This window comes from Bos grunniens, chromosome 22 (genome assembly GCF_055505025.1).
Source record: "Bos grunniens cultivar Pamir isolate PY7600 chromosome 22, Bosgru_T2T1.0, whole genome shotgun sequence".
NCBI lineage: Eukaryota > Metazoa > Chordata > Mammalia > Artiodactyla > Bovidae > Bos > Bos grunniens.
The window spans coordinates 3081915-3098345 of record NC_141186.1 but is presented as its reverse complement, the minus strand read 5'-3'; the positions used below and the strand labels follow the sequence as shown (position 1 = coordinate 3098345).

The 16431-nt window shown below is 42.3% G+C and overlaps 1 protein-coding gene across 5 annotated transcripts in view; it reads left to right on the top strand.

Annotated features, from left to right (window-relative positions):
- The window catches only part of AZI2 (5-azacytidine induced 2), a 41286-nt gene that overhangs the window by 10134 nt on the left and 14721 nt on the right, over positions 1-16431 (top strand). For all 5 annotated transcript variants that reach the window (XM_086365601.1, XM_086365605.1, XM_086365600.1 and 2 more), the window contains exon 2: positions 15037-15257. In XM_086365601.1, coding sequence (XP_086221727.1) covers positions 15042-15257 — 216 coding nt within the window. In that variant the 5' untranslated portion in view covers positions 15037-15041. The remainder of the gene's footprint in view (positions 1-15036; positions 15258-16431) is intronic.

The window sequence follows — 16431 nt, the reverse complement described above, 5'->3', positions numbered from 1 at the left end:
AAAACCATAGCCTTGACTAGACGGTACTTTGTTGGCAAAGTAATGTCTCTGCTTTTGAATATGCTATCTAGGTTGGTCATAACTTTCCTTCCAAGGAGTAAGCGTCTTTTAATTTCATGGCTGCAGTCACCATCTGTAGTGATTTTGGAGCCCAGAAAAATAAAGTCTGACACTGTTTCCACTGTTTCCCCATCTATTTCCCATGAAGTGATGGGACCGGATGCCATGATCTTCGTTTTCTGAATGTTGAGCTTTAAGCCAACTTTTTCACTATCCACTTTGACTTTCATCAAGAGGCTTTTGAGTTCCTCTTCACTTTCTGCCATAAGGGTGGTGTCATCTGCATATCTGAGGTTATTGATATTTCTCCCAGCAATCTTGATTCCAGCTTGTGTTTCTTCCAGCCCAGCGTTTCTCATGATGTACTCTGCATATAAGTTAAATTAAATAACAGGGTGACAATATACAGCCTTGACGTACTCCTTTTCCTATTTGGAACCAGTCTGTTGTTCCATGTCCAGTTCTAACTGTTGCTTCTTAACCTGCATACAAATTTCTCAAGAGGCAGATCAGGTGGTCTGGTATTCCCATCTCTTTCCGAATTTTCCACAGTTTATTATGATCCACACAGTCAAAAGCTTTGGCATAGTCAATAAAGCAGAAACAGATGTTTTCTGGAACTCTCTTGCTTTTTCCATGATCCAGCAGATGTTGGCAGTTTGATCTCTGGTTCCTCTGCATTTTCAAAAACCAGCTTGAACATCAGGAAGTTCACGGTTCACATATTGCTGAAGCCTGGCTTGGAGAATTTTGAGCATTACTTTACTAGCGTGTGAGATGAGTGCAATTGTGCGGTAGTTTGAGCATTCTTTGGCATTGCCTTTCTTTGGGATTGGAATGAAAACTGACCTTTTCCAGTCCTCTGGCCACTGCTGAGTTTCCCAAATTTGCTGGCATATTGAATGCAACACTTTAACAGCATCATCTTTCAGGATTTGAAATAGCTCCACTGGAATTCCATCACTTCCACTAGCTTTGTTCGTAGTGATGCTTTCTAAGGCCCACTTGACTTCACATTCCAGGATGTCTGGCTCTAGGTGAGTGATCACACCATCGTGATTATCTGGGAGCTGAAGATCTTTTTTGTACAGTTCTTCTGTGTATTCTTGCCATCTCTTCTTAATATCTTCTGCTTCTGTTAGGTCCATACCATTTCTGTCCTTTATTGAGCCTATCTTTGCATGAAATGTTCCTTTGCTATCTCTGATTTTCTTCTTCTTTTTTTTTTTTTTTTTTTAAATTTCCCCAAGGACAGTGTAGAGGGAGCCCAGCTGGGCTTGGAACGGCTCCACCAACTTGGTACAGATGAGGATTGGGTGCTGGTCAGATCTGAGTTGAGCCATCAGGGTTACTTGGGACTGGGTCATGTCGTAGCTGCACAACCTGCCAAATGTCCTCAGTGTGTCCCCATCAGGAACCTGGCCAGCACTGACCTCCCAGGAGAAGAAATAGGTCCCGGGTTTGGGCAGCATTACTGCTACTGGGCAATTCCTTGACCTTCTTCCGGGGTCCGCTTCTCAAGGGGCTGCTCTGAGGCGCCACTGGCCGAGAACAGGGGACTCGCCCGCCCCGGCGGCGCCCACAGCGGCACAGCTGCCGCCTTACGCCCCGTCCGCGGTCGGTCACTATCTCTGATTTTCTTGAAGAGATCCCTAGTCTTTCCCATTCCGTTGTTTTCCTCTATTTCTTTGCATTGATCACTGAAGAAGGCTTTCTTATCTCTTCTTGCTGTTCTTTGGAAGTCTGCATTCAAATGTTTATATCTTTCCTTTCCTTCTTTGCTTTTCGCTTCTCTTCTTTTCACAGCTATTTGTAAGGCCTCCCCAGACATCCATGGCCAACCTAGATAGCATATTCAAAAGCAGAGACATTAATTTGCCAACAAAGGTCCGTCTAGTCAAAGCTATGGTTTTTCCAGTGGTCATGTATGGATGTGAGTTGGACTGTGAAGAAAGCTGAGCACTGAAGAATTGATGCTTTTGAACTGTGGTGTTGGAGAAGACTCCTTGGACTGCAAGGAGATCCAACCAGTCCATTCTGAAGGAGATCAGCCCTGGGATTTCTTTGGAAGGAATGATGCTAAAGCTGAAACTCCAGTACTTTGGCCACCTCATGCGAAGAGTTGACTCATTGGAAAAGACTCTGATGCTGGGAGGGATTGGGGGCAGGAGGAGAAGGGGACGACGGAGGATGAGATGGCTGGATGGCATCACTGACTCAATGGACGTGAGTCTGGGTGAACTCCTGGAGTTGGTGATGGACAGGGAGGCCTGGCGTGCTGCGGTTCACGGGGTCGCAGAGTCGGACACGACTGAGCGACTGAGCTGAACTGATGTCTTTTCATCTCTATTTGTTCTTCCATTCTTCTAGGTCTTTGGTAAACATTTCTCGTCCCTTCTTCATTCTTTTTCTGAGATCCTGGGTCATCTTCACTCTCGTTATTTGGAATTCTTTTTCTGGAAGGTTGCCTAGCTCTCCTTCATTTAGTTCTTTTTGTGGAGGTTTGTCCTGTTCTTTCTCCTGGGAGTTAATCCTCTGCCTTTTCATTTCAATTATTCTGTGGTTGTAGTTTTCAGTCTGGAACCTGTGGGATTGCAGGTCTTCTTGCTTCTTCTGTCTGCCCCCTGGTGGATGAGGCTAATGGGAGGGCCTGGTGGGGAAATCTGGGCAGGCTTATGCTCAGTAAAACCTTAATCCAGGATCTGCTGATGGGTGCGGCTGTGCTCCCTCCTTGTTGATTGTTCAGCCTGAGGTGATGAGCTCTATGGTATGCTCAGTATTGACCTCCAAGAGGTCTCACTTACCAAGGGGCACCTCCTAGGACTGCGGCTGCCAGTTCCCCTGTCCCTGTGGCAGCCACTGCTGACGCACACCTTCACAAGAGACCCTCCAACACTAGCAGGTGGGTCTGGTTCAGTCTCCTTCCCCCTGGGTCCTGGTGCATGCAGGATTTTGTTTGTGCCCTCCAAGACCGGAGTGTCTGTTTCCCCCCGTCCTTCGGAAGTCACGAAATCAAATCCCGCTGGCCTTCAAAGTCAGATTCCCTGAGACTCCTAGTCGCTGTTGACTAAAAAGATGCACAGCATGAGAGTTCCAGGGTAAGTTGTAACTGGGGCAAAATGAGGACTACAGCCCGGGAGACAGCACCTCAGGTAGCTCTGAGAAAGTTAGAGGCAGTGGGGGAAAGTCAATATAAGAGATTTTGGTGAAAGGGGAGTTCAGTGCAATCAAACTCTTACTTTATATAAGGAGCTAATGTCACCACAAAGGGATTGAGTGCTTTTCTAGATAGGAAGAGATCTAAGGATCTCTTGGGATCATGAAAGAAGTTCCTGAAAATAAGTATCTAAAGACCTGTTATACCAGTTTCCCTGGAGCACAGAGGGCCCCACTCTCCACCCTGAATTCAAGGGGTGTTGCAGGTCAGCAGCTGCAGCAGCACAGGCTTCAGCCTCCGCAGAGGCAGATGCCAGATGCCCTTGTTGTCGCTCACTTGCTGGAAAATGCTCTTGGCGACTGCCAGTTTGTAGTGGACGTTCCTTTGCTGGATCCCCAGGCTGGGAAGCCTGACATAGGGCTCCAGATCTTTACAAGAGTGGGAGAACTTCTTTGGTGTTACTGTTCTGCAGTTTGTAGGTCACCCATCTGGTAAGCGTGGAAGTGATTTTATCATGATTGTGCCCCCCCCCACCCCCATCCTGGTGTGGCTTCTCCTCTGCCTGTGGACGTGGGTATCGCTCTTTGGTGGCTTCCAGTGTCATTCTGTTGATGGTGGTTCAGCTGCTAGTTGTGATTTCGGTGCCTTTGGAGGAGAAGATGAGCACACATCCTTCTCTCCACCATCTTTATTTGATCTCTCTAGAAATGAGAAGAACTCTTACCACCCTTGTTTCTAGTAGACCTTGCAGGCAGGGTTCCAGGCAACAGACTGACAAGGTAAAAGTTTACCTTCTGCTGGCCTCTCTAACTGTGCGTGCAAAGATCAGGTTTGGAATGCCAAAAAAGAGCCCCATCTTGGCTGTTATGGGCAGGATTACTTTATTTCCTAATTAAGGAAGCCCTTGTAAGCGTGTCTGAGCCCATCCGTATTCCCATAGATGGCAGTCTGTCTAGGAGCCGTTTGGTCTTTAAGGCGAAGTTCCCCGTTATCAGGTTGGTGCTTTAGTGCAGATGTGAGACATGCTCTGAACAGCTCTGTAAAGATGGGACTGTGGATGCGACGTGTGCTGTTCATCCTTGGACCAGTTCCACTCTTAACATTTCTCGGTTTTTCCCTCCTACAGTGTATCCTCTGAGAGTGCTCAGGATGAAACAGGTCTCTGTGGGGCTCCCGGGCAGGAAGGCTTTCTTGACGCCAGTCTCTGCTGTGAATTCCAAAGGGCAGATTCTGAACTGTTGCTAATGCAATGATCCTGGAAGGGAATGGGTTTAAAGACAGGGGATGGGCAACCAAGAAACAGTAGCGCAGCCTTGGAGCAGGGCCCCGGTTCCACCTCGGGGGCACAGTAACAGTGTCTTCAAGTTCTTCAAGATGTCAGCATTCGTACCAGAGAAAGACCACAGAAGAACCGGGGGATCTCAGCAGCGTTACCTGAGGCCAGATTAGTGGAGTACAGGCCCTGCACACTCCCTAATCTTACCAGCAGCTCCGCCCTTGAACCATTGCCCTGAAGTGCCTCATTAAATCTTCGTTTGGGAGACAGACAGTTTTCAGGGCAGGAGCCTTCTGTGTCCTTTTCCCTGGCAAAGCAGTAAAGCTATTCTATTCTGTTGGGTTGGCCAAGAGGTTCATTTAGATTTTTCTGTAAGATGTTGTGGAAAAAACCCAAACTTACTTTTTGACTAACCCCATTCTTCACCCAAAACCCTGTCTCCGAGATTTGATTTAGCACCAGTTCACAGAAGCCAAGTTTTTGGCATCTAAAGCACAAGACGATGGGAGTTTGCAGCATGCACCCTTGGAAGAGCTGTACTTCCATAATGGTTGTAGTGGGTTACCTCGTAGGACTGCAGCATCGTGAGGGTTGGTCCTCAAATACTTCCACTAGGTTTTTAGAAGCAGGTGACCCTTCTTCTTCAGAGCGGGATTCATTCATTCTCTCATTTCACTAGCAAAAGTTTGGTCAGACCATATATTGACTTTTTTTAAAAATTTAAATCTGACAAAAACCTTAGGTCCCCCGCCTAGGAAATTCACAGTCATCCTTCAGACTTAATAACGTAAAGCAGCTTGAATAACATTTTTAAGATCATCACTTAAAAGTGATGAGACCCATATATCAGGAGAACTCACCAGAATACCTGAGCTAGTGGGGCTCAGGGAGCCTATGCTGGTTCTGAGCACTGGTTCAAGGTAGATTCCAGGTGTCCTCTAGTGGTAATATATGCATGTCAATGAAAAGATGAGCAAGTCTATCTAAGAAAGAAATGGAAAATGTTATTTGAGCCAACCTGGAGTTTGTACCGGGAGACATTCTTTCAGAACGCTTTAAGGACTGCTCCACCTATTAGAGGTCAGAGCATGATCACGTTTTTGAAACAAAAGGTTATACTTTAAGTGATGTATTAGTCTAAGGAAAAGGCAGTGGCACCCCACTCCAGTAGTCTTGCCTGGAAAATCCCATGGATGGAGGAGCCTGGTAGGCTGCAGTCCATGGGGTCGCACAGAGTCAGGCACGACTGAGCGACTTCACTTTCACTCTTCACTTTCATGCATTGGAGAAGGAAATGGCGACCCACTCCAGTGTTCTTGCCTGGAGAATCCCAGGGACGGGGGAGCCTGGTGGGCTGCCATCTGTGGGGTCACACAGAGTCGGACACGACTGAGGCGACTTAGCAGCAGCATACAGTCTAAATCTGCAGATGCAGAGTGAGTAGTAGGTCGTGGGTCATGCTGGCCCCTAGGAAAATTTAGGAAGGAAGTTCTCTCCTAAGGAGGTCTGGCTAATATACATGCACAGGGAAGGGAGGAGGTCCGGAGGGGCTGAAGAAACGTTCATGTTTGAATTTTTTTGTCTTGCCTTAACACCTTCCACGTTTCTCTGGCTGATCTAAGAATTAAATTGATACGAGGTAGTTTAACAGGAGAAAATCAAACAAAAATTTAATAACACGTATATACACGGGAGAGACCCAGGAGAACTGAGTAACTTGACAGAGTACCCAAAGCCCTCACTGAGAGAGGAAGGGCAAAGAGAGAGGGCGGCAGCCTTACAGATGGAGATTTCCCATATAAATGTAAATGTTTCTTACAAAAGGATAACCACTACTTGGTTTTCATAGTTTTTCCCCCTACTTCTGCAGTTTCTTAGGAAATGACCAAAGAGACGTATTTTGGTGGTAAATTCTGCTTTCCTACTATGGGGAAACACACTTGTACGCGGCATATGGTTAGTGATTAATAAATAGTAAATATTAGGGTGTTTAAATATGACAGGATAATCATTTTTTTCTGGAAAAAAGACTAATCTGGTGTCGGAAGATAATTCTATTTTTTCTAGTCTCTTACCTCATTATATATAGCATATCTCAACTGAGGATCCTCTTGGTGTTGACTGTAGTCAAGACTGAAATTCAAGGTCTCCTAAAATAATTCTGATGAGTAACGCTTGAATTTTTTTCCCTTTATGTCTCTCCTGTAGTCTTTAGAAACTACTGCTCTCTTTTCTACCACCTCCTCTGGCAAGTTGTCTCCATCTTTCTCTGTTAACATTGGCGATGCTGTGATTTGTAAGAAATGCACACATAGTCACTCAGATGCCCAAAGTATATTTCACACGTATGTTTGGTCTTATCCATGGTTCCGTGACTCCTGGGAGCATCTTTGGTCCGAATGTGTGGTCTCGTTACGCAGAGCAGAGCTTCCACCTCGCCTGGATTTATGTTAGTGAGGTGACTTTTGGAAACTGCCTAGGGATGGGGGCTGTTTGCCAGAGGATCTCACCAGCTGATTAGCGGGTTAGCACTTTTAGTCCCCCTGACCTGGGCTATTGAGGTGGGTGTCAGAGAGGCTGAGTCAGTTTCCAGGGATTCAGTCGGTCGTGCTTATGACCTCTATTAAAAACCTAAAGACGATATGGTCAGAGAGCTTCCACGTGGGTGAACCAGAATGTTTTCAGTGCCTGGTGCTGGCTGCCAACCCCACAAGGGCAGAGGCTCCTTTGTTCAGCACCTCACCCTGTCTGTCTCTACATCTGCTGTTGGTTCATATATTTTAATAGTAATCAAGTGAGTAAATGGGTTTGAGTAATCAAATATAAGAAAGTCACGAGCACCTCTGCTTTATAGCCAGTTGGTCAGAAGCACAGGTAACAATCTGGACTTGGTGATTGGCATCCTGAACTGGAGGGAACCAGTGGAACCTCTAGCTTGTAGCTGGTCCCTCAGAAGTACAGGTAGCATCCTGGGCTTGCCATTGGCTTCTGAAGTGGAGGCAGGTACCGTGGGACTGAGCCCTTTACCTGTGGAGTCTAATGCCGTGTCCAGTAAACAGTGTCTGAGTTGAGTTGTGGGCCCCCAGCTGGTGTCCAGAGCACTGGCAGTTGATGGTGTGGAGATGCCGCTGCCTCCACATTGGAATTGGGTGACCAGAACTCCTTTTAATCGTTCTTGGGAGTTTCATTGTTTAATACTGCAGAGTATATTCCTTAAATTGGAATGGGACTTAAAATTACAAGGACTGATTACTGACAATTCAGCTTAACATTTTTTACTCCAACATTCTGATTTGCATAGATCTGTATTGGAGCCTAGCGATCAGTAATTTTGAAGAGAACCCCAAATGATTCTAAGGTAGTTGTCCATTCATCACTTTGCAAACACTACTCTAGGTCAGCTCAGTTTTTTTAGAATATTATTATACAAGACAGTTTTTTTAGTTGATCTTTCTTATGTTTGATAATGATATCCTGCTCATGGCACTCACTTTGTAAAGATTAAAATAAACACAGGTTTGTTTAAGATAATTTAAGTTATGATAAATAAACTTAGATTACAGTATACGGTAAAATTTGACAAGTGTTAAAGCTGCCTTAGTCTAGTTCGTTAGGTTTATAATAGCCAGTTAGGCTTTTACCCTTTATCCAGAAAATCAGATTTCCCCAGGCCAGTACTTTGGATATTTGTGACTATCACAAATGCTTTTTACATCACAAAGTACGTGAACCTGAATCTGACTTTGCTGTATGTGGACTGCTGAAGCTCCCTTTAACTTCTCTGTCGCAGTGAGGTCGAGGAAGGCTGCTTGCATAAGCAATAAAGCCAAAGGCCACACGTGGCCTATTTTGTTACTTTGAAAGCAGTTTTCCTTTCAGTATGGGGATAAATACAGTGGGATGCCTGCCTTGTATTATTTGGTGTCTTTCTAAGATCTCATTTTTCCCTGGCCCCGCAGCTTTCACTCTCTAGAAATTGGGTGTGTATGGAGTCACACCAATTAATAAGCATTAATGATAAGCATTAATGTTTCTAATACTTACTTGATCTTATATTTATTATTGCAAGGATAGGAATCAAATCTTTCATTTTCATTCATAATAAATTTGAATGGCAGTCACTGGAACAGTAAGCTTACTGCGTGGCAATAGTGAATTTTCTCTTTGCTGTGCTTGGCTATTTCTCATACTTTTTAGGACAGATAAGTAGTTTCTCAGGACAGCGGATTCTAAGTCATGTTTAGAGTACGTAGAATAAATACATAGAATAATGATACAAAACTTGAAAATCATTTTTAGGCAAATAATACTGTCTTATATTTAGAGGGAGGCTATATGCAACTTGGGTGATTTATAAATAATAAATAGGCAACAGATGTAAGTATATAAAATAAGCTATCCGACTACATATTTTGTCTTTAAAATGACCAGTTATCATACTTTATCAAATGTAACATTGTTAAGTCGTTACACTCCCTTCCATTTAAGATACTAGTTTTGTAGTTCTTGATGAATTTAGTGTATAAATGGTTCATTGGGGAGGGAAAATATTTCAGGCTCTAAATATTTCAGGCTCTAAAATCCATATGTTTGTGCTCATCTTGGTTAAACTTGATAATCTTTATGGGCCCCCGTTTTCCCAGATGTGAAATGGGTCCAACAGGATTTTCCTACCTCATAGGTAATCATGAGAATTAACTGGGATAGCATCTGTGAACGACGTTGTGCAGTGCTCAGTAGTTCATTTGATTATGAATGTTGTATAGTTGTTGTATATGTGTTCTTCACAGTCTTGGCTCATCTCCAAGTTTTTCTTAAATTCCACAGAACAAGGATCAAATCCTATAGTCTCTTTATTATAAAGGACCATCTTCATTGGTTTCTGTTCTGCTTTTCCAGTCTCATCTCCTGTTATTCTCCTCCTCGTCCCTTCTCCCCATACTCTTTAAAGCCTTTGACCTTGTTACCACTGCTGGCAGCAAAGGGTTAAAGTTTAAGTACTGTAAGTACAATAAACATAACCACCCTCTTCACCTATAGCAGGATTGAGAGTGACTTGATATTCCCTATTACCTTTGGAAACTCCTTCTCCTCCCCACCTCTCAGTCTCTATAGCATTCTGTATTGTTGCAACTATATTCCTTCCCTTTATGGCATAATAACTATTTTACTGCACAGCTATCTCCCACACTGGGTTTTCCTTGCTGAGTAAAGCATTATTTTGTGATAAAAATGTGTGTGTAGGAAATCACACCACTGATCTAATTAGAACTTTGTGCAAAGCAAAGGCATAAAGGCTCGGATCCTCAAGGTGCACAAACTGTGCGTCACCATCTGTTTCAACTCTGTAGAGCAATTTGACTTACTCCTTTAGCGGGGAAAAAAAATATTGCAGTTGAATAAATCCTGTCCATTCGGTTGGCTGTTAAGATATTATGTGTATCAGATGTCTAAGATGAGCACAGTTTCACCTCCTTACACTAGACTGCAGCCTGTCAACTCACCTAGCCGTTACTCTTACTCTGCTGTTCCTCTTTTAAGGCATAACGTGTGTGTGACAGAGTCTTAGATGGAAACGTACATGCCCACTTGAGGTTACAGTATCATATTTCTTTTTCGACAGGAAATAAGAGGATTTCAACTACTAGCAGTGTGATTGGAATGATGTTTACTGTTATTTTGGAATAGAGTTGAATCCAGAGAGAAGAAAGTAAACCCTTCAGGGGAAGAAAACTTTACCTCTTTATCCATCATTAGGAGAAAGTGCAGTTAGCGCTGGAAACAGCAGGAGTTAATTATGGTCATGAGGATCTCCCACTTTGGGGGGGAATATAGCAGGTCTTACTTCTTAACTTTTTTAATAAACTGAGAAAGAAGCTAACTTAAGAACAGGAGTTGCCCTACATGGTTAGAAGTTTTTAAATTGGTCTTGGTGAAGAATGATTGAATAGTAGCTTTCACCTACTCGGACTTGTAGTAAAACACATTTATTTTTGCCTAACTTTCCTATAATCCTTGGTATAAACAAATCACTGGACATGTCAAACTCTGACTTTCAGTTCAGTTCAGTCACTCAGTTGTATCCGACTCTTTGTGACCCCATGAATCACAGCACACCAGGCCTCCCTGTCTATCATCAACTCCCGGAGTTCACTCAGACTCACATCCATCGAGTCAGTGATGCCATCCAGCCATCTCAACTTCTGTCGTCCCCTTCTCCTCCTGCCCCCAATCCCTCCCAGCATCAGAATCTTTTCCAGTGAGTCAGCTCTTCGCATGAGATGGCCAAAGTACTGGAGTTTCAGCTTTAGCATCAGTAATTCCAATGAACTCCCAGGAATGATCTCCTTTAGGATGGACTGGTTGGACCTCCTTGCAGTCCAAGGGACTCTCAAGAGTCTTCTCCAACACCACAGTTCAAAAGCATCAATTCTTCAGTGCTCAGCCTTCTTCACAGTCCAACTTTCACATCCATACATGACCACTGGAAAAACCATAGCCTTGACTTGATGAACCTTTGTTGGCAAAGTAATGTCTTTGCTTTTGAATATGCTATCTAGGTTGGACATAACTTTCCTTCTAAGGAGTAAGCATCTTTTAATTTCATGGCTGCAATCACCATCTGCAGTGATTTTGGAGCCCCCAAAAATAAAGTCTGACACTGTTTCCACTGTTTCCCCATCTATTTCCCATGAAGTGATGGGACCGGATGCCATGATCTTCATTTTCTGAATGTTGAGCTTTAAGCCAACTTTTTCACTCTCCACTTTGACTTTCATCAAGAGGCTTTTGAGTTCCTCTTCACTTTCTGCCATAAGGGTGGTGTCATCTGCATATCTGAGGTTATTGATATTTCTCCTACCAATCTTGATTCCAGCTTGTGTTTCTTCCAGCCCAGCATTTCTCATGAAGTACTCTGCATGTAAGTTAAATAAACAGGGTGACAATATACAGCCTTGATGTACTCCTTTTCCTATTTGGAACCAGTCTGTTGTTCCATGTCCAGTTCTAACTGTTGCTTCCTGACCTGCATATGGGTTTCTCAAGAAGCAAGTCAGGTGGTCTGGTATTCCCATCTCTTTCAGAATTTTCCACAGTTTATTATGATCCACACAGTCAAAGGCTTTGGCATAGTCAATAAAGCAGAAATAGATGTTTTTCTGGAACTCTCTTGCTTTTTCCATGATCCAGCGGATGTTGGCAATTTGATCTCTGGTTCCTCTGCCTTTTCTAAAACCAGCTTGAACATCAGGAAGTTCACAGTTCACATATTGCTGAAGCCTGGCTTGGAGAATTTTGAGCATTATTTTACTAGCGTGTGAGATGAGTGCAATTGTGCGGTAGTTTGAGCATTCTTTGGCATTGCCTTTCTTTGGGATTGGAATGAAAACTGACCTTTTCCAGTCCTCTGGCCACTGCTGAGTTTCCCAAATTTGCTGGCATATTGAGTGCAGCACTTTCACAGCATCATCTTTCAGGATTTGAAATAGCTCCACTGGAATTCCATCACTTCCACTAGCTTTGTTCCTAGTGATGCTTTCTAAGGCCCACTTGACTTCACATTCCAGGATGTCTGGCTCTAGGTGAGTGATCACACCATCTTGATTATCTGGGACATGAAGATCTTTTTTGTATAGTTCTTCTGTGTATTCTTGCCACCTCTTCTTAATATCTTCTGCTTCTGTTAGGTCCATGCCATTTCTGTCCTTTATCGAGCCCATCTTTGCATGAAATGTTCCCTTGGTATCTCTAATTTTCTTGAAGAGATCTCTAGTCTTTCCCATTCTGTTGTTTTCCTCTATTTCTTTGCATTGATCGCTGAGGAAGGCTTTCTTATCTCTTTTTGCTATTCTTTGGAACTCTGCGTTCAGATGTTTATATCTTTCCTTTTCTCCTTTTCTTTTCACTTCTCTTCTTTTCACAGCTATTTGTAAGGCCTCCCCAGACAGCCATTTTGCTTTTTTGCATTTCTTTTCCATGGGGATGGTCTTGATCCCTGTCTCCTGTACAGTGTCACGAACCTCCATCCATAGTTCATCAGGCACTCTATCTATAAGATCTAGGCCCTTAAATCTATTTCTCACTTCCACTGTATAATCATAAGGGATTTGATTTAGGTCATACCTGAATGGTCTAGTGGTTTTCCCTACTTTCTTCAGTTTAAGTCTGAATTTGGTAATAAGGAGTTCATGATCTGAGCCACAGTCAGCTCCTGGTCTTGTTTTTGTTGACTGTATAGAGCTTCTCCATCTGTGGTTGCAAAGAATATAATCAATCTGATTTCGGTGTTGACCATCTGGTGATGTCCATGTATAGAGTCTTCTCTTGTGCTGTTGGAAGAGCGTGTTTGTTATGACCAGTGCATTTTCTTGGCAAAACTCTATTAATCTTTGCCCTGCTTCATTCCATATTCCAAGGCCAAATTTGCCTGTTACTTCCAGGTGTTTCTTGACTTCCTACTTTTGCGTCCAGGCCCCTATAATGAAAAGGACATCTTTTTTGGGTGTTAGTTCTCAAAGGTCTTGTAGGTCTTCGTAGAACCATTCAACTTCAGCTTCTTCAGCGTTACTGGTTGGGGCATTGACTTGGATTACTGTGATATTGAATGGTTTGCCTTGGAAACGAACAGAGACCATTCTGTCGTTTTTGAGATTGCATCCAAGTACTGCATTTCGGACTCTTTTGTTGACCTTGATGGCTACTCCATTTCTTCTGAGGGATTCCTGTCCATAGTAGTAGATACAATGGTCATCTGAGTTAAATTCACCCATTCCAGTCCATTTGAGTTCGCTGATTCCTAGAATGTCGGCATTCACTCTTGCCATCTCTTATTTGACCACTTCCAATTTGCCTTGATTCATGGACCTGACATTCCAGGTTCCTATGCAATATTGCTCTTTACAGCATCGGACTTGGGAGCAATTTGAAGCTTTCGATCATAAAATCAGAAAAGCAAATACACGATGACAGAACAGACCCAGAAAAACACACACACACCCTTTCCTTAATGTTCATGTTGTCTGAAATAAAGCAAAACAAACTTTACAGACTCGATCATTTAGTTGTATAGCTGAAACTAACAGAACATGTGTAAATCAACTATACTTCAGTAAAAAAAATTTTTAATAAACTATACAGTGGAGAAAAGACAGTGTCTTCAGTAAGTGGTGCTAAGAAAAGTGGACAATTCATGTAAAAGAGTGAAGTTACAACATTCTCGAACATCATATCCAAAAAATAAAATAGATTAAAGACCTAAACGTAAGACCTGAAACTATAAAAGAAGAAAACAGGCAGAATGCTCTTTGACATAGAGCATAGCAATTTTTCTTTTTTTTTGGATCTGTCTCCTAAAGCAAAGGAAACAAAAGCAAAAGTTAACAAGTGGGACTTAATTTCACAGCAAAGGAAATCATTCACAAAATGAAAAGACAGTGTACTGAATGGGAGAAAATATTTGCAAATGATAAAATCAATAATGATAACATCCAGAATAGCACAACTCAGCATCAAAGAAACAACCTTATTTTAAAATGGACAGAAGACCTGAATAGACAGTTTTCCAAAGAAGATACACAGATGGCCAGCAGACATGGGGAAAGATACTCAGCATCATTAATTAGAGAAATGCAAATTCAAACTACAGTGGGATAGAATGAGACCACAATTCTGACATCGTCAGAATGGCCATCATCAAAAAGACCACAAATGACAAATGTTGGCGAGGATGTAGAGAAAAGAGATCATTTGTACAGCATTGGTGGGAATGCAAATTGGTGCCGCCACTGTGGAAAAGAGTATGAAGCTTTCTCAAAAAAGTAACAGTAGAGGTACCATAGGAACCAGCAAGTCCACTCTTGAGTGTATATCCCAAAAAGGTAAAAGCGCTAATGAAGAAAGATAACATGCACCCCAGTGTTCATAGCAGCGCTATTTACAATAGTCAAGATACGGGAGTAGCCTGTGTCCATTGACTGATCACTGGAGAAAAAAGATATGGTGCATGTGGACAATGGGATACGACTCAGCCATAGAAAAGAAGGGGATTCTGCCATTTGCAACAATATTCATGAACTTGGAGGGTGTTATGCTTAGTGAAATAAGTCAGAGAAAGACGAAATCTGTACGGCGTCACTCACGTGGGGAATCTAAGAAATGAACTGGTGAATATATGACAGGTAAGAAACAAGCTCACAGGTAGAGAAAGCTAGTGGTTACCAGGGAGGAGAGGGAACGGGGGATGGGCCAGACCGGGACAGGAGATACAGACTGCTGTGTATAAAATAAATGACCTGAAGGAACATATACAACACAGGAAATATACCCAATGTATTATAACTGTAAATGGAATATAACCTTTAAAACCGTGAATCACTATGTTGTACACCTGAAACTTACATATACATCAACTGTGTTTCGGTAAGAAAAAAGAAATGGCAGTTTTTAAACGTTTCAGCAGTGTTCGTATTATGCTCTCAATATACTTTTTTCTGCTTATTTATTCAGTGAGACATTGCTATTTTATGTCTTTATTTTTAAACAGCTGTCATGGATGCACTGGTGGAAGATGACATCTGTATTCTGAATCATGAAAAAGCCCACAGGAGAGACCCAGTGACTCCAGTCTCAATATATTCAGGAGATGAATCTGTTGCTTCACATTTTGCCCTCGTCACTGCATATGAAGACATCAAAAAACGACTTAAGGATTCAGAGAAAGAGAACTCTTTCTTAAAAAAAAGAATCAGAATTTTGGAAGAAAAGGTAATTTGTCTATCACCTTCATTATGTTTACGACTTAATAATTCAAACTATTTGAAATTTTAAATATTTCTCTGCTCTGTCATCCATGAGTGTAGCAAATTTCCAAAGATAAGTCACTGCTAATCTCAAAACCCTGGACATTTTACTTGGCCTTCTGTGTTTCACATATTATCATGCTTGGTGAATGTGTGCAGAAGACGATTTAGCAACATGAAGGGATTAAAGTTCAAATGTTTTTTTACCTCTTTCAGATTGCCTTACCTTCCTAGCTGTGTGTATTTCATTCAGGATGTTTAAACCTATGCAAACAATTATATATCAAGAAGGGAAGAAGTTCCTGGAACATTGTTCCAATATGTTTAATAGTGTTTTTGTCAGGACTGAAATTTCACCAGGACTGACATCTTTACCTCAGCATTCTCTTTGTTCTCATACACACGTTAATAAGAAAGTGTGTATCTGATGAATTAACGTCCTCTGTTTGCACCTTTCTCACGCAGAAACTGTGTATCCTACATGTTACGGAATACATAAGCCAGGTAGCTAATTCAGTTATAAATCCTCAGATCTGCTTTGCTTATGTATTGGGAAATCTTCCTCACTCATCCTTTACTTTTAAAGTTTAACTCAGTTCACGTTTCTTCAGATCATAGTTTATGATCCTCAGCTCTTCCGTGTAGTGTGTTACAGACAACAGTTTCCACAAAATGAGAAGGAATGATCCAACTGTACAGACTTGAGGATGGAGTTTGGTAGAGATTGACTCATTTGCAGGAAGTAAGAAAAGGAGGACTCGGTTGTAAAAATAATTGATTTCTTAGTATTCATATGAATTTTCTTTAATGACTGTTAAATAAATTTGTGACATACTGGGATAGAGTGAAACAAGATAACATTTTGGAGTTTGGCGTTGTTGCTGCTGCTGCTGCTAAGTCGCTTCAGTCGTGTCCAACTCTGTGCAACCCCATGGACTGCAGCCTACCTGGCTTCTCCATCCATGGGATTCTCCAGGCAAGAACACTGGAGTGGGTTGCCGTTTCCTTCTCTAATTTTATTTTAAAAGTCAATAGAAAAATGTGGTAAGTAATATTGGAAGTATTTACTTTGTGATCAACAATCCTAATAATTTGTTCTGCATTAATACAGCACTTAATGAACTAACACTTCTATTCCT